General features: G+C 38.9%; 1 protein-coding gene across 4 annotated transcripts in view; it reads right to left on the bottom strand.

Moving 5' to 3' along the window:
- Tox (thymocyte selection associated high mobility group box) overlaps positions 1-19,508 on the bottom strand; it is a 310,327-nt gene that overhangs the window by 137,748 nt on the left and 153,071 nt on the right. For all 4 annotated transcript variants that reach the window (XM_042270875.2, XM_076563936.1, XM_076563935.1 and 1 more), the window contains one exon: positions 3,218-3,460. In XM_042270875.2, the coding sequence (XP_042126809.1) occupies positions 3,218-3,460 (243 nt within the window). The remainder of the gene's footprint in view (positions 1-3,217; positions 3,461-19,508) is intronic.

Raw genomic sequence — 19,508 nt, 5'->3', positions numbered from 1 at the left:
TTTAACTTCCCTGAAAGTCACACAGGCACAGGCTTGAGAAAACCTTTTATAAAAGCAACACTTACATAATGCCTTCTACGTGCCAGTCAGTGAGTGGTCTTAGCAATCTGGCAAACTCCTTTAACCCCACAAGTAAGGCCTATCATTGTCCCCATTTTCCCAGAAAATGAACCTAGAATATTTACCAGCTGAGCCACTGATCAATCACTGAACTACTCTGAGCCTCCATTTTTCATTTGTAAAACTCAGATACTAATACTTCATACAGATATTTTTAGCTGTGGACTAAATGTTTTGTGTCTGACATGCTAGATTCTTGTAGGAAACTTATTAACAATAAGACTGTCACTTCTGTAGCCAGTATCAATAAGAAACAAAATATATACAAGAAAATTTAACTTTAAGACATGTTCTCACTAAAAATGATGTATTATAACATATCTAACAGTAATATACATAACATATTAATGTGTTTATAGTAAGCATCACAATATTTAAAATATATGCAATCTCTAACTAAGAACTAAAATATTTTAATCTCTTTCATTCATTCAAATGCTAAAGTTCTAGAATGGGAAAACACTGACACAAAGATGGAATCACAACTGTAAGAGCAACAGGTTCCACATATTGCATCTGGAAAATACAGTTGGGGCTAGTTGATTCTCTATCTAAACCACACAATGTGGCTTCCAGTCATAGGATTTTCACAACTCACAGAAAATTCCTCACTGAGAATCTACAAATGTTGGCTCTTATCAGCTATGTCAGTGTTGGAGAAGAGCTTGAGAGATCTCCAAATGAACATAACAGTTTCTAGGACTTGAACTCTGAAAAATTTTTCTCCCATACACATTTTAACCTCTCCAAAAGAGTCGCACAAGAAGAGGCTTGTGAAGCCCACAGTATCTGATTTTTGTAGCTATTAGTGTCCTTAACCCAAGCTGCCCTTACTTGTAAACATATAAGCCTGGAAAATTCACTAAAGTTCTGCTGTTTCTTCACTTGATTTTAAAATCAGTTTTCTAGTTGGCACACGAAGTTTATAGACCACATGGGTTTCTCTGTGATGCTTTGCAACATGTGCTCACTTGTGTGATGTTGAATTGTGTGCTTGATTTTTCATTTACTTTGTACAATGAATATTTCTAGCTGCTGCACAAACATTGTATAGATTTGTGTGTGTGTGGGGGGGTCTTTTGTGATGCATTGCTGTACATGTGCTCCTGTGTGATATTGAACACTTTGGTGGGCTGTGAACCTATGAGCAGGAGCAAAGTTCTTAGGAAAGAGTTTTAGTTTTTGCCAGAAAGAATGATAACGTGTGAAGAGATAGCCTTAGACAAAAAGTCTTTTCCAAAGAAAGTGACCCAAAATGGGGACTTATAAGGAGCTGTTAATCTTGATATCCATATCTACTTGAGGATGATATAATAAAGGGATACTAGTCTCCAAACCCATTCCCCTGTCCTCACCACTATCCCAGTAAACTTCTTCCAAATTTCTCATGTGATCACCAGATCTATACTGCATAAGATAGTGGTCACCAGGTACATGTGGCCTATGTCAAGATCATAAAATCAAAGAAAAATAATGCTCTTGTAACTCTAGACACAGGGGGTCTGTGCCCTCTTCTAGCCTCCTCAGACATTTCACACACTTGATGAACAGACATTTATGCAGGAAAACACATGTACTCATAAAAATAAATAAATACCTACTTAAATAAAAATGTAAAAGATGATCTTGGCATACATTTTTTCAGATTTGCATATTTGCATGCATTGTTAAGTATTTAACTTCAATTTTTAAGAGGGATATAATCTAGACAGTCTAGCAATGGTGATACTTTTGACTACTGACAATACTACAAGAGTTTTCTCTTCTTGGCTGTGCACGCCAAGCCTGAGCTCAGGTCTATCCACTGTGTGGTGCTAGGTTTTGTCTCCCAGAAAAGCCGTATTGGGGTTTCTTTTGACTGTCCTTTCAGCCATTCCAATCCCCTTATACTCATGTTCATCACAAAAATTCCTGTGAAGCTACACAACACAGTCATTTCTGCACACATCAGGGTGAATGGTGGTATGGAACACTCTTTCAGAACTCAGAAACAAGGTTATCAGTTTGTTCCTTGTGAACCTGTGATAGTGCTGTTTAGTAACAGGAGACTGACAGCAGTTAGACTGTCAACTGGTCAAACAATGAAAGCCAAGGAGCATGAATGAGAAGTCACTGTTAGCCTGTGAGGTAGGCTGGTGCTCTTTTCCAAATTCCTCCCAAGGCTGCACACCACTGACCTTCTTTGTTCCCACTTCTTGGAGTGTATACCAAAATTATGTTTGTAGATGACATTAAAAATCAGAATAAATACTTTCTTTTTTTTTTTTTTTTTTTTTTTGGTTTTTTCGAGACAGGGTTTCTCTGTGTAGCTTTGCGCCTTTCCTGGAGCTCACTTGGTAGCCCAGGCTGGCCTCGAACTCACAGCGATCCGCCTGGCTCTGCCTCCCGAGTGCTGGGATTAAAGGCGTGCGCCACCACCGCCCGGCTAGAATAAATACTTTCTTGATAAGCTAGTGTTTCTTAATTATGGGATGCTCCTTAGAAATACAGATGCCCAGACTTTGCAGGAGGGCCTGAGAACTTGGCTTTTTGCTAATTTTCAAGGGGATAAGACTTTCATCTTTAGACACTTCAAAGTAACAGAATGTCCCATTGACTGAGACACCTTAATGGAGATCATTTCAATCAGCAGAATTCTACTTCCAAAACAGAAACAAAACAACTGCTTCCTTGCTGCTCTCCAAAGCAAACGTGTAGAATTTCAGAGAGCAAATAACAAAATTGAGGCTGACATAAGGCACTGCTCAGAAGAGACAGGGATCTTACTTGTTGCTAGGAACCCTACACAAGCCCAGAAGCAATACCATTTATAGTGACCTTTTATCTGAAATCTGGCAAGCCATTTTTCCTAACAGCATCATCAACAGTGTTTAGTACTTTGACAAATATGAGTGATTACACAAGTAATTCACTGATTTAAATATAAAATATAAAATGACTTTAGGAAATTACAAGATCTACAGAGACCATTGCTATAGCTAAAACCTCTCCCTGGTTTCAAAAGGCCATTAACACAACTTAAAGATCCTTGCATGGAGCCGTCCCTTGCTTTTCCTGAGACTTTCAGGCCCAGCACATTAGACAAGCCCATCCTTACCACAGAGATGGAGTTGGAGAGCAGTGTGCCATCCTGGCTCAGCATGTTGGACACGGTGATCTCTGGCAGGTCCATGTTTTGTGGATGGAATGGGAGCAGGCCATTGTGGTTCATGGGGTGACACAGAGAGTGGTACCCAGACTCGACCTCATTCAGGTGCACCAGAGAGTGGTCAGGGAGGGAAGGAGGTGTGATGGGTGGAATGTTAAAGTCTTCACTTTCCAGACTTGGACCAGGGTAGGACTGAAAAGACAGGAGCAGCACAGATGGTAGTTAGTGTCCACTTGTTCACTGTTGTCACGCACAGGAACACAGGGACCCTGTGGATATACCTACCAGAAGCATCACAGATTTGACTAAGATATCCAAACACTGGGTTCACCCTGGTGCTTGTCTCTCTTACGTATGGAAGAAGATGCCCATGAGACATCCTCTGCCCGTGAGACATACTCTTTTGGTGTAATACCTGCTTCTGTAATGTGGCTTTGTTTTCCTAGGAAGTTGAACTCAAACAGATTTCAATGATCTCATTAAAATTTTCTAGAGTATTAATCTACCTGAATACCCCTTTTCATGAGAATTGTGGGGAAAAAGGCAATTTATAAAATTGTTTCATCAAACATGTTTCATTAGACTCCCTACTGCTAAGATTATGGGATGTAGTAAAAATGAATTCCAGAAGTCTGGGGCAGTTGCTTTTCAGTTTGAAAACCTAGCTGCTTATAATTTTTTTTTTTAAAAAGTTATTAGTTAAGAAGTAAGTTAAGCCTGTGCTAAAGGGTGTGTTCACTGAAAGTTTGGTATAGTTTTAAAATGCCATTTTATCATCCAAATAAAAATGAAGATTGCTCTCACAACTTCAGAGAACACTTAATTTTATTCTAAAGGCTAATAGCACTGCAGCCATTTAAATTCAATCCCTTCCATGGTGAAAGATATAAACAATATTAATATTATATAATACTAATTGTTAAATAAAAGTTAATCAGTAAGATAAACAGCACTGGCACATCAGAGGCTGTTCTTTTATAAAGTAGCTTGAACACAGGAAAAGATCGAAGAGGAAAAGAAAGATTATATGAACACAAGCCTGTTTAAGAAAAGAAAGTGGTAAAACTTGAAAATGATAGAAAAAATAAACATTGTTAGCAATTAACATCAATATACAGGGTCAGAAAGAACTTATTTTGTTAAACAGGTGTCATAATATGAGAAGAAACATTTTGGCTCAGATAATTCTTACAAGTCAATCTTTCAAATTCGGGGGGCCTTCAATTTTTGTGTGCATGAATTACAAAGATACTCTTGTCTAACTGTACAGTGACTGCTACAGTGTGTAAGATTTAAAACGAACAGGCAGAGCAGAGGAGCCAAAGAAAGTAGTGTTCTGTGTTCATTGGGTGTTCAGCCAATAAGCTTTATGCCTCCCTGTCCAAACGCCTCGGGTTATTTTTTCCAGATGGCGTCTATTTGTCTAACAGAAAGAAAATCTTCAACTTGCACTTGCTAAATGTTGAACAAGTTCTGATGTGTTTGTTTAGGTGCCGTCAGAAGGCACAATTAAAAGGAGAGCTACTTAGAACATCTGGAGTCTGGAGGTGGTCACAGAGAAGAATGCACAGGTATCATCTGAAGACTCTGCGCAGGAGAGATTTGCATCCTTTTTACAGAATTTTTTTTTAAATATACAACATTCTGCTTAAAAGAAGCCACCAACTCTTAATGTTTAGTCACTACTAAAGTCTTTTATTAATAGTGTAATTTTTAATGTACAAAAAGCATGTTAGTGACCTGTGTCCAAATTACAAAATTGATTAACCTGGACATACAGACTTAGCTTGCAGTTCATTGTTGGAGTATTCAATATAAGATACAAAACGGCCCGATGAAGAAGGAGAAAGAATGTATATTTAGTCACTACTATTCCATATAAAGTACAGGGAAGGCCTTTTCACTATCTTGTCTTTATGCAAACCTTGTAACTACTTTCTCTCTGTGTGGCTATTATTCCTCCTTTTCCTGATGAGGAAACTGGAGTCCTGAAGTTCCTTAGTGGTTGACTTAGTCCATATATGTGGGATGAATAGAAAAGGAAAGAGGCCATTTTTTCTCTTCCTTCCCTCCTTTCTCTGTCTTTGTTGTGATCCAACCCAGGGCTTTGCAGATGCAAGTCTAATGTACCTGAGCTCCAGGGCTAATCGTTACCATTTTATCTGGCTGAATAATACAAAGCACCTTTGTTATACAAAATTACATATCAATAGCATGTTTTTTCCTTGTCCCAAATCCTACCCACCAAGATTAAATATTTACTTGACATAAGCACAAGAATTCACAATCTCTCTCTCTACCAGCACTGCAGATAATTTTTGCAATACAGTGTTTAAGAGGTTAATTGGTGCCTGTTTGAAACTTTCCTCAATAAGGCATAATTAATACAGAGGTAAAGGAAAAAGCTGGTTTTAATTTCAGAAGTGCCATTAACCCTCTGAAAATACTCAGGGATATTTCACCCAGGGTATACCATGACTTTACATTCTAGAGTTTCTTCGGTAGTTAAATCTTAATTTGTGGAGTTTTAAAGGAAGGTTTAATTGGTATCGACTTACACTTGGTGATAACAATTGCACTGCAATTTAGCTAAGCTACATGGTTTATTTTCATGTAATTACACATTAAGGTTATTTAATCCGTACAATTATATGCCAAAACCACAGACTCCACAACTTAACTGGTAATGCACAGTTATGTGGGTCAAGAATTTTAACAACATAAGGTTACTTAGCAGCTCTGTCCCTTACATTAGAAGCCATGATGTGGTTTTTGCCATGAGCCTATTAGAAAGTAATTGAAGCCCTATAAAAGTACCATTGTGATTGTTTAAATGTCCATATCTGCCAGAACTTTTAAAAAGTGCAATGGAGGACTAATTTTTTTATATGTGGAAATGAATTAACCTCCAACACTGGCTTCTATGACATGGCAAGTATACCCTGATTCCAGACCTTATCTGTGATGTGTTTAATAAGTGAGATTTATATTATACCCAGTTTGCAGTTTGAGAGGATACAGCACAATAGGGTGTGATTCAGTACTTATTCTCACTCCACATGAAAGTGCTTGTTAGAATCATCATTAAATATTTGTTTAATGAATAAAAAAGAGGATCACCAAATGCATGCATTCATGAATCAATGAATGAAAGAATGATTACTAAACTGAGTCTTTAAAAACATTAAGTTGGTGAATATATTGCAGTTTCACAGGCCTAAATAGCTATCTTATATTCCCAAGACTGCCCTGGCCAGTTCATAGCACAGAGGGAAACAGTCATCTCACACTGTGCCAAATAGCCAAAGTGTCCTGTGAGAAGAGTGGTGGGTCCAACAGACCAAGGAGGGCTGGACAGAGGAGTCTGCAGTCTGTGACTGCATTGTCCTGTGTCTGAGTGTCCTGTGACCTGGTCTGCAAGTGGCTTCCTTACCATTCCAGAGTTAAACAAATGATTCATAATGCAGAGTTTATGATCTCTGGCTTTCAGAGCTGTTGGAGCCTAATTCTCTGCTTCTCATCAGGGCACCTGGGGTGACAGCTAGGGAGCCTGAGGTCAAGTCAAGGCAAGTCTGATGCCCCATCCTCAGAGAGGGTCTGCTGAAAGGAGTGAGAATCCTGATCATAGCAACAGAACATTCCAGAAAGACCAGCCTGAAAAGACTAAGGTAAGGCCATCCTGCTGATACAGGACGAGCTGTAGTGCTTGCACATTAATATGGTCCTTTTCTGTTTCTCATTTATTTTTCTCTTCACATTGTGGCCTGGATTTCAAGCAGTCAACCATTCTAAAACCCTCCCAGCAACAATGATCATGTGATCCTTTCTATTGTCTCCATATTCCTATAAGGCAATAATACCATTTTTTTTTTTGCTTGAAATAGAGGTTACCTAAGAGTTTATCCCATGTTCTAGGAGGGTCCCTTGGGCTGGGGTCTGGTACAGAATGCAGAACAAGATAGGTATGGAGTTTCAAAGTGGTATTGACTTCTTGGTCACCATCTATAGTCTTATATCAGAGGTCAGAATCTAAATCATATATCTCCCTTGTTCCCAACAAATGTGGAAGTCACTTTTATGAATAGAAGAAAGTACTTAGGGATAGTGAGGGAAAATGCAGTCCTATACTTTGCATTTAGTGTTGAGATTTACCTTGATAAAAGGTAAGTTAGAAATAGGCATGCAAATAAACTAATCTAAGCACATCTATGACAATCCAGTGATGCAAAGTAACTCAAAACCCCCTTGACTACAGGCTCTTCACTGTGTACAAACAAAAGGAGCTCCCAGGGCAATGCAGGTGCTGGGCCTCACTGTGTCCTGCAGAATCCAAGCACTGTTGAGTCCGGGGTGGGACAAGGTGTCCTAGCATGAGGCTCAGTTAATTTTGAAAAAAACAGATGAACCCTTCAGGCTGCAAGGGGATTGTTTAAATCATTAAAGTAGCAATTTAAAAATGGTATCCTCCTCAAGAGAGTAAGTTTGTAGTTGTAAATAACAGAGTCCATGGCTATTGCAACTCATTTTTTTAAAGCCTCAAAAAGGAGTATTTGCACATTTTACTGAGAAAGTGCCACCTAGCTATCTGATGAGAAGTGGACAGGTTGCATATGGTAATGATTCCTTCAGAGACTAATCAGAGTTGTCACAGCATGTTGGAAAGATTGGCAACTATGGAGTCCAACAGGTAAGTTTGCATCTAGGGTCTATGGTGTAGGCATGTGTTTGTATGGACATGTGTGTGTGTGTGTGTGTGTGTGTGTGTGTGTGTGTGTGTGCGTGCGTGCGTGCGTGCGTGCGTGTGTGTGTGTGTGTGTGTGTGTGTGTGTATTTGTAGAGGCCATAGATCAATGTTGGATGTTTTCTTCAATCCTCCACCTTTACAAAAAGATTTATTATTTTTAGTTTATATGTATGGGTGTTTTGCCTACATGTCTGTGCAACCTATGCCAGCATTGCCAGAGGAGGCCAGAAGAGGGCACCAGATACCTTGGAACTGGACTTACAGATGCTTGTTAATTGTCACTTAGGTGTTAAGAACTGATCCTGGGTCCTCTGTGACAGCAGCCAGTGCTCTCAAGGGTTGAACTATCTCTCCAGCGCCTCCAAATTATCTTTTGAAACAAGGTCTCTCACTAAACTTAGGGCTTACCCATTGAGTTGGCTGTTTAGCCAGTGAGTTCCCATGATTCTCCTGGTTCCATCTTTCCCACTCTAGGAAGCACAGGCAACTACACCTGGCCTTTCCATGACTGGGGATCAACTCCAGTCTTCATGCATGTGGGGCAAGCATTTTACCAACTGAGCTATCGACTCAGTCCCTAAATTGCATGTTTTAAATCAAAGGATAAAATAATAGAGAACAGAGAGTGTGCAAAGAAAACCGAAATGCTGGGATTGACCTACTGGGAAAAGGCCAACAACCTGGTTCCTTACGGAGCCCTGCAGCCATGCAGCCTGGGACTGTTGAGTTACCATCCAGGCCAAAGGGGAAGGAATTTGTAAGCCAAAACGACTATGCCAAATATGCACAAGCAATATATTGCCAGCCTCCTGGTTGTGTCCTGAATTCTGGGTGTGTGTGGAGGTCTTCCCAGAGCAGTTTTTGGCAAAGAGGCAAATTGCTAAGGAAAGGGTTCAATTCTAAGCTTACAACCAAAGAGACTAGGGTCAGGAAAAATCCAGAGGAACTTTCTGGTCAACTTTTGAATTGATCTGCTTGCATGCCTTTTTAGTCATTTGATTAGAGCCAACATCCATTCCACACGTGTAGCCTTCTCCAGCCCCCATTTCAGTGTAACAGGAAAAGAGTTCTTGCCTAATTTCTGGAAGGTCTCAATCTCCTGGCTGTTTAATTGCATAGGTGCTCACTTCTTGAGCCACTTTGCTTTACATAGTCCATGCCCTAAGTATCCTGTTTACATTATTTTCTCCATCTGCAGCCCACATTTCCTTTGCTACAGGCTGGTCTTTATTCTGCATTCCCATTCCACATCATTTCTTCTGCAAATGGAATGTTAATTTCACTGACTTTATTTTGGACTGAAGAGAATTCAGGTTTTCATATCGTCCAGCTAGAGAGTTAATTCATGCCAACCAGAAACAAATAATAAAAGAGTTTCTTCCAGCTTTTGTCTTTTCTTCACTTTGCAAAATCTAATTCTCTACCAGTGGGGCACTGTATTTTGTGGGTCCTTACCACATATTGCAATCATTATGCAATCTTTGGTGACAAGAAATCCCATAACTCAGAAGAATTCAAAAGATAGCATCTTGTACACATCTTTAAATTATGTGATGGACTCATGCAGTCATGCAAACACCAAAAATATGGCTAGAGTTATAGTGCTGTAAAATATGGTTCTCATATAGAACTTTATTTGAAAGATAAATAAATACTACTGCCATCAAACGTATACAGGATGCCTTAATTTTTAATCTGTAACATAATTCCTAAAAGTCAAGGAGAGAAAAAATGCCAGTGTTTAAACATGTTTTATCATCTATTATTGAGCATTATCTCTGTGTAATTCAAATAACTCAATGGAAAGAAAAGTGAGCTGAGAAATTTAGCAGGAAAAAAAGCCAAAAAAAAAAAAAAACTAAGCTAAACAAAAAACTCTAAATATAATCCATATACTTTCTGAAGTTAAAACACTGCATGGCAGAGGTGATTTTCCCCAAAGGCTTTGAACAGCATCAACTCAATCTCTAATTTCTTTTGAGAAGGCCTTCAGAGTTAGATCCTTTTTTCTGATTCTTTTGTGTCTGTATGAACAAGGGTTGATAGCTTGAGACTATAATGTATTACTGTGGAAAGCTTTGGTCTGTTACATAAATCATCTTAACACTCAGCAAGAATTGTCTAACAGTGCCATTGATGTGCTCAAGCCAACGATCCTGAAAACAATTTTTTTTGTCTTTCTTCACATGCTAGACAATAGCAATAAATCATCTTCATTTAAAAACACACAATCTACTAATTTTTCAAACAATAGTTATCAAAATAAAATTTTTGGCAGAAAGCATAACATTTATTTTATTTCTGTTCATTAATTTTTAGAACCTTGTTAAAAAAATAGATAGTCAATGCTCATTCAGTATGGAAACATTTGCTGAATGCCTACTCTGATGTTTAAGACATTCTGCAAAAAGCAAGTTGAGCTACAAAAAAAAATCAGAACACAGTCTGTAGGAAGGAGCAAATTGGGAGGCAGAATAGGAAATCTAAGCCCCCTGTAAAGGCCATATGCTTGAAATGTCAAACTAGGTGATCACAGAAGGCGATGGAAGGGGAATTGCGCAGAGCGGGGAATGTTGAAGTGTTGCTATCAGTAGATTACACAAATCATAGGGCCTGTAGATCAGATATTTCTGTCCAAGTGTGATGAGGGAGGACCATGTCATGGCTCAAAGTAAGGCTTTCCCCAGAAAGGCCAGTATCAACAACCAAAACCAAGTGGGTTATTGGCTCAGTGCAGAGCTCTGCTAGCACTAGGTATAAGGTCACAGCTTGGTTATGAAAAATCAGGATGCAAAGCCCGTGTGAAACCAGAAATGGGGTCTAACTAAGCATACCCAGAGAATCTAGGAGCTAGGATTGGAAGAGCTGAGGTCAGAAGAGCTGAGGTTGGATTAATAAGGTACAGCTTCAAGCACTCTGGGAGTCACAAGGCCAGCACTTACACCAGATGTGCATGGGACCTGGTTGCCTGACCCACTGTCTGTCTCTCATGGCTGTTACTGGTAGCAAAGGGCTTCTTATGCCATTATTTATTAATGATCTTGGAATGGGAAAGAGAATTGCTTCCTCTTAGTGTGTCCTCACAGTATGTTAGAGGACATTTTAAAAACCAAGCATGGGGTGTAGTTGTCATAAATAATGGAAAACAAAAGCAAAAACAATAACTGATTTCCTGACAACAATATGCTCCTACTACCCACATGGGTGATGAGGGAAAGCTGAGGAGTTCCTTCAAAACCACAGTCAGGGTCACACCTGATTTTCAGTGACAGACCACCATTCCATGTTTGCTGTTTACTGGGCTAAATGAAGGATTTAATTTCAATTTTAAATATATAATCTTAGGTAAAATGTAACCTATACTTTTTCAACAGTTTTTTTTTTTTTTAGTTCTTATGACTGAATACACTCAGAGATCTTGTTTTACAAATTGTTTTATTTTATAAGTAATCTAAGTAAATCAAGTTTTGAAAAAGGAGAACAGTCCTGAAATGTATGTCTTCCTAGAGCCTTTTTACTGCACACTTGATATTTCATTTTGACCTTTTATTTTCATTTTTAATAAGGAAAATCCTATCACTGGGATCTGATTTAGGAGTTAGAAACACCAGACACAAATCTCAGATCACCTCTTAGTAAAAACAACCACTTTCTTTTCTCCTCAAATCCCAAGTCTATACAACAGAGACAATAGTGGTCAACTCATGAAGAGGTTGTCATGGTGAAATAAGAAAAAGGAAAGAAATGTACAGGCTATGGGTGATGCCCTAGTCCACAAGAAGCAGTCAATACCTGTAAGATACATTTATTTCAACACTGTGTAATTTAACCTCTTCACATATAACATCATGAATGACTTTTAATGCTAATGGACACTATTTAGACCATTGTTCAAATCTATGTATATTATTCATCATTCTGTAATTTATTTCATCATGTTTTAATTTTGAATATTTAGACTGTTCCCAGTTTTCCTGTTATGAATCACTGTGATGAATCATATCCATTTATTTCCTTAGGAGAATATTCTAGAGTTCTATGTTTATGCTTAAATGGAATCACAGAATGCTACGAAAATTTCATGTTTAAGATAGTGTGTTGAAATCTAATGAATTTTGTTAAATTATTAAATTTTTTAAAAAGTATGGATTTCTCCTGTTCCAAAGTATGTGTAAAACAAGCAAATCCATCAGCATTTCGGGGCTGCAGTCTCCTTGTCTGCAGTGTATATCTGTGGTGGTGCAGACAAGACTTGTCTAGTGAAGAGGAGGAGGAAGCAATCACTACCAATGATAAACCAAATCCTGATGCTGCAAGTAGCCACCTTACAGAAATAACAAGGATTTTATATGTGAACAAAAATGCATTTGCTGATTTTATTGCTTAAAAAGTTCAAGTAGCTACTGTTTCATCTGGTCGAACCCAGTAATTCTCAAAGCACCCCATGCATGTGACACTGTGCAGCTCTTTTAATTCGGGAAAGGACTTAGGCTAAGATGCCAACAAGTGACACAATTTTCAAATAAAATGAAGCCTCATCTAACAAAGATGGAGGCTAACCTTCCCAAGCCTGAACAGCTCATGTGAAATTTGCTTTTTGGTGTTTTCCATGTCACTTAAACTGTCTCAGCCCCCTGGAGTGGTTGTAAGGATTGAAGGGGATGCTGGCAAAGCTTTACCTTGGTTTCACTGGCAGAAAGCATGGCTGACAGTCACTTTCATTTTTATGAATCTAATTCCTTCTTGACACAAGGAAGGGGTATATTAAAGCTTCCAGCAAACTTAAATGTTCTACTAAAACTCATCATCTGCTTCAGAGCATAAGAAATAAAGGAGAAGGTGAATGGAACACAAAGGCAGCTGAGTAAGATGGCCAGCCTTGCGACTGTCTCCTCAACAGAGAGGCTAATGTAAACAGCTATGCATCACTAAGCTGCCCTCCTGAGAGCATGGGACCTGGGAAACTGGCTAAGTCCACAGTTTCAGAAGTGAAGTCCTCCTTCCAGTATGGACAAGGATGAGTTCAGCTTCCCACAGGTGAGGGCTGTGTGGAGCCACCAGCTATCACCCCTGTGTCCTCCCAAACCTTTCTGCTTTGTGATTTCAGGACCTAAGAACTCACAGTAGGTCTAGCTCTTAAAGAATGCCCTTCCTGCTGTATCCAGAAAAGCCCCCATTGTTGGTCTCAACCTGTGACCCTCTGAGATCTGGTGAACTGCCCCATCGGAATAATGTGGTGCTGGTCTTTGCAGTCACTTATTGGGATTTCCTGTTGATAGGATCAATAGCCAGAGCCCATAGACAGCAAGGTCGGTATGGAGAACACAATCCAAGACATCCACTAACCAATGCCAACCTATTAGGGTTTCTGCAAAATATGTTAAGTATCTAAACTATTAAATAATATAGGTCACATGAAGTATAGAAAAATACAGAAATCAATAAAAATTAAAGTGAAACCTCTGAACTTCTGGGAAGTCCAGCTAGTTCTGTTTCCAAACCCAGGAACTGAAACTACTTAGGGAAACTTAACACTTCTGAAAGGTGTTTGGGGTGGCAGGTAAGGGGACAGCAGAAAATACCAGAGACCTGGGGTGAGTGGAAAAAAATCCCTCAGGCCTTAGCATTGTACTTATACTAAAAATGAGCATAATATTTCCTACTTGACATATTAAAGTTTTAGTGATTTTTAGAACAAAATGTAATTGCCTTGGAAACAGTTGGTATACACAGGCATCATGACTCAACACACTACTGTTCTGACACTGAAATGCCACTATGTTTTTAGGCATTCTTTGGTGACAAGTTTATTATGAGTGTCCAAAAATATAGTGTGTTATACACACACACATTTTATCACAAAAGTCATACTCATCTATGTGTCAAAGAAAAAGAAATTCAAAGTATAATTGTGAACAAGGCAAAAAATTAGTTTCAAACTGTATCAAATGCTGTTGTGTGATGGTCAGCTGAGCTCTATGGCACAGGCCTCTTTCCATTGCCTGCATGGCATGTGGTCTCTAGAGGTTCTCCCATGGAGAAAACCTAGCTCCAAATGGAGCTTGGCATTTCCTGGATCTGTTTTTACCACTAATGCTGCTCCATTCATGTGTTTTCATAATTTTTATCACTGAGATGCATTTCCCTAATGCCTGAAAAAACAGACTATTAGACAATTATAATGAAATGCTCAAGCATGCCCAGCAACAAACATTCATTTTCTGAAAGTAAAAAATGAGTCTTATATTCACAAATCCCACTGCTTGGAAATGTATATGATACACAACATTTAACCTGTCAGCAGCCTCATTAGTGTCAATGAGCAGAAACTGGCAATCAGGGGATGGAGAGCTTCACATGTGTTTATGTTTTAAAATGTTCCTGAAATAGCTCTGCTGGCAGGGTTGAAACACAACACTTCTCCGGGACAAATGGATTTCAGCCTACATTTTATGGTCTATCTACATTTTTAAGAAATTTGTATTTCACACATGAATCATCATTGTAATTAACAGAGTCAACAGTCAGCAACATAATAATAAAATGAAATAAAATAATAATTAATAATAATAATAAATTTAAGTTTAACTATACTGGTACATAAATGATCCAGAAAATATGTAGGAAGACTGATGTGTCTTTAATAAGCATGAGCTTAAAGACATCTATTTTTATGGTGTCTGTATTCAGTATCCATACTACCATTAAGACATTTTCATAAAGTAGAAGAAATATGTGAGCTATTTCAAGATATAATGCAGAGAAACAGACTTCTATGTAAGAAGCCAATTTAGGAATAAAATAACATAAACAATAGTAACTTGTACGTTTAAGTGAGGCATCTTTTAAATTTTGAGTAATGAAGATGTCAAGCCAAATGCTAGAGTAGTTTAACTTAATTAGGTGGCCTATTTTTTCAGGCATCCTTTCATTTCCCATTGAAAACTCAGCTTGTATGCAAGGCAACAGGAGCAATTTTGTCTTGTAATGAATACCTCAGGGACTGCACAGTAATCATGTGAATGTTATACTGAAGACTGGTTTGAGTAACTAGTCTGTGCTTGTTAAGATGCCAGACTCTATTGGGCTAACTAGATTACTCAATGCATGCAGCTTCATCATTTTATTGGGCCAATGGTCAAAAAGTCAAGTCAACTTTACTCCAGAAAAATTTCCAAAAGGAATCAATCTAAAAGTAATCAGTCTAATTTTTAGTTCAAATTTATGTCAAAATTATGGACTTTTTATGGTCCATGATAAAGTTTTTTTTCTTAAAAAATACCACCCTTTCTAGGTTCCTTTCCCATGTCTCATTTACACTCTGATCGACTACAGTGTTTTCTTATTAGGAAAACATACAATTACAAAATAGAGATTCATTGGCATGTTTGCAAATTTTAGAACATAATTCTAAGAATATGTTTTGAGAAAATATTGGTGCAAAGATGAATTTGGAGAGCCAAGTGGCCACACTGTGGGGCTGTTAGCTACAAACTGCAACAAGTTGCTGCTGTGTGGGTCTAGTGATTGTCTAACTCACTGTCATGTTAATTCTGCAAGTCTTGTTCTTGAAATGACTCTCCCAGGAGAAGGGGACACTGGCATCCCAGATTAAATATGTCCTAGCTTATCCCCAGACAAGTGGTGATACAACAATAAACCAAGTAATTTGAGGTACATTACGTTTCCACAATACAAGGTTGAGAATCTTTGCAAATGGAAATCTCAGAGAATCAATGTGACACAAACACACATAATATGCTTACTTATTTACTTATCTTTCAACAAATGGCGCTGCATAACTCTGACAGTTCAAATATTATTCCAGGCACAGAAGACTCAAAGAAAGAAGAGCAACAAGTCACACCTTCAAGGGTTCACAGCCATACAGGGAAGACAAGGCCAGACTGGGGGGGGGGGTCTTGTGCCACAGAGTGAGAAGTTTGCTCCTCCACAGCAAAGATGTGAGACACCTCCAAGACCTTGAGGTCCACCTCCCAGTAACACCGAGGAGAAGCAGAAGGTGGAGGAAGTGAGCAGGTTAGATGAATTCATGAAGGATGGTGATCAGAGCACAACAGTGTGGTTGAAAGAAGAAAAAAGACTCAAAAGTCATGGGGGAAAAGTAGAGTCCACACTACCTGGGTGAGTATGGTCCAAGTGATGAGGAAGCCTACACAGGACTGTGCTCACAGATTGGGTAGTGATTTTGTCAGTATGAGAAAAAGAAGTTCGACGTGTGAGAATCCGAAAGCTGGAGGGCATGCACTGCACCTTGAAGAAATGGTAAATTGGAATCTGCCAGGTACAGTTCCCCAGAAGAGTCAGAAACCAAACCGGGGCTCCCAGGTAGAGTTTTCCCACATGCACAGATGTTTCGGGATTTTCATTTGTACTTGAAATGTAGTTTGGGTCAGGGCTTACTACTACCGCAGGGAAACAGTGCTGCTATACTTTATTGTTTCAGTTAGCCTCCTGAATAAAGAAGCATGTGAGGCAATTAACTTATAGAGGGAAATGTTTCTTTTGGTGAATAGTTTTAAAGGTGTCAGTGCATGGCTGACAGCCCCATTGCTTTAGGCTACTGGTGGGCCTGCTGGATAGCAATTGAAATCAAGAGAGAAGGGGCTTATGGTCCCACAATCTGCACTAAGGGTGTGTCCTCTATGACCTAAGGATCTCCCACTTGGCCCTATTTCCCTTCCAGATAGTACTATTATCCAGAAGAGCATGGGAGGTGACGTTTGGACCTCTAGGGACAGTCATCTAAAGCATAGCTTTTACTACATTTTTGAGACCTTGAGAGTTTGATAGCAGATAAAAGACAGTATGCTAGTGCAGATTGGAGATTGGAAGGAAGCAGAGAGAAAATGGATCAGAAACTGAGAAGAATGTAGAGTATGCTCTTAGATCTGGCAGCTTAACATTTAGGGTTCAGTATTAGACTCTGAATTAGTACAAACAAGTCATTCAAGCAAAGTATAACTCCCCAAAGAGGAAGCAGCTGATGAAAAGGAAGAAGAAATGGTAGAAGGAAGGATGCTGGAAGCAGGGTGGGTGGCATGGGAGTGGGGCAGACAATCACATAGAACAGAAAACAGTAAGTGTTCTGAAGGTCAATGGCAGGGATGAAACAGTTTCTAAAAAAAAAAGGTTTTAACCATGAAACCTAAATGCCTCCATTACTGAATATCAGGAAAAAAAAAACTTTGAAAATCCCCCATCAAGGGACTCCTCTTCCTTGTATAAAAACACTCATCCTCCCCATCTTTTCACACAGACCTGTCACTGTAAGGAGCAGAAGCAGGGACCTGGAGCACACTCAATGCTGTCCCTAGGAGTGGACACCAGGGAACAGAGTAGGAAGATGTACCGTGAAAAAGAATATTCCTGAAATGCTTGTAGAAGAAGAAAGAATGGGAAGCAATGATGCACAGCCAGGGATAGACCCTCTCAGGGGCCACAGAGAGCACTGATGAAGACAACTAGGTGGTCCCCATCCCTGTGATGCACTTAATTCAGAAGGCCACTGACACGGCAAGTCAAGACACATCTAAGATGCTGTGGAAGGTACTACACTGCAGCTGGGAGCCAGGGAGGAGCTTCATGTGGTAAGCAGTAAGGAGCACTCCACAGAAGGTGTATCTGAGAACCTGGAGAAGGTTCTGGTGGAAATCCAGCTCAGGCAGGAAGCCCAGCACCACCATGGCATGCTTTCTGGTGTAGCAGTCTAGATAAATTTTAAAATAATTTTTTTTGTATCTATTCAAGATATGCAGTACAATGTGGGACATCAACATAAAATGATGGTTACTACAGTGAAACAGATAAATGTGGCCATCATCACAGAGGAGCCCTTATCCTTGTGTGTGGCAATAATATCATCTACTCATTTGGGAAGATCTTAAGTATGTTAACAATGGACTTCATGTTGGATCTCCTGACTTGTTCTTTCTTTGTGTCTGCTCCTTTGTGTCTTAGTCTAACTCTGCTGACTCTCTCAAGCATGACAAGAAGGTTGTTCCCTTCCCACCTGGCTCTCCTATAATCTCTTCACATCTTCCCTCAAATTGGACAAGAACAATCTTGCAAGGTCAAGAGCTATCCAGCAACAATGGTCCCTTTGGACAGGGTTTGGAAACACACAAACAGAAATATTGCACTGCATGGAGTAAAATGATTGCATTCAGGATTAAAACAAGTGAAATGGTGTTTAAATCCAAGTCCTGAGTGCCCAGAACAGTTACACCTGTTAGAGCAGAAAATAGTTTTTCAAGTATGGCACCAGGGTGCAGTGGCAATGTTGCAGGCTTTTCTTACATGCTCGTCAGTCTCATGATCCTGGTGTATTCAATTTAAGACCTATCAATTACCAAGCCATATGCAAAAAATTTTAAGAGTCTGTATACACTAGCTTAAGAGGTAGAGAATGCACTCAGCGGATAGGGGAAGGAGCCCTTTGAGACTATCTGAAAGAATATCATTAATTTTTACAGTGTACTTTCATTTCTGGAGCAGCTCCAGCATAGGCTTTCTATAAAAATCATCTCAAGTTCAGGATTATGCTATATGCTTGCAGAAGCATCACAGCAAAAACACTGTTCCATATGTTGCTACTTAGCAACGTAGTCTGTAAGTCCCACAGCAGGCACCAAGCAAGCTGAAAACTAAACAGGAATTATAATGTTGAGTGATGCAATGAGGCAACTTGTCCTGGATTACTAAACTACGCAGCTGTTTGATGTTAGGTAGGAAACGGAACAAAACTCTTTTCTTTCCTACAGGGTGACTAAGATTCTATTTATGGCTGCCTAAAGGATAGTTTGATTAAAATTCCCAAAAAGAACACCAAGTAATGAATTCTTGAACACAGTATATTGCAGGAAACAAAAAGAATGTTAAGTATAAAATTTAGCAAAGGCCATTGACTTGGGTAATATGTGAAGTTTATTTGCATCTAGGGTATGTACTGTCTTTCATTGTTCTAATTTTTAAAACAACTCATTTTAAAAAAGAACAAAACAAAACATTTTCATACATTCTGCATTATTTAAAAAAATACCTTGCTTCTGGCTCACAAAGATGCCATATCTTTAGAAAGCACAAAATTATTTGGATCTCTTTATTCCTTCATTGTAAACAGTCACTGTATTGGAAACATTCTTAAGAACTCCTGATGAAAATATTAAGAAAAAATAATGCTGTTTGTTTGATTTTAGTAAGGTATTAATATTCTGCACTATAGTCAAATTTAGAAATCTAAGGAGCTGAATTGCAAAGATGCATATATTCTGAAGTTGCCATCCTTTATCCAAAACTCCTTAAGACGGACATAATGATTCTCTGCGAGTGAGCAGCTGCTTTATAACAGTAATCATTTATTGAGTTTGTGTTTCTACTGTTTCAAACAAATTCAATTAGCCTTCACACTTCAAAACCCTAAAGGCCCAAAGAGATGGTACTGGCTTGCTTTAATCTAATAGTAATACTAAACTT

Source organism: Peromyscus maniculatus, chromosome 2 (genome assembly GCF_049852395.1).
Source record: "Peromyscus maniculatus bairdii isolate BWxNUB_F1_BW_parent chromosome 2, HU_Pman_BW_mat_3.1, whole genome shotgun sequence".
Taxonomy (NCBI): domain Eukaryota; kingdom Metazoa; phylum Chordata; class Mammalia; order Rodentia; family Cricetidae; genus Peromyscus; species Peromyscus maniculatus.
This window is presented reverse-complemented; position numbering and strand designations above follow the sequence as displayed.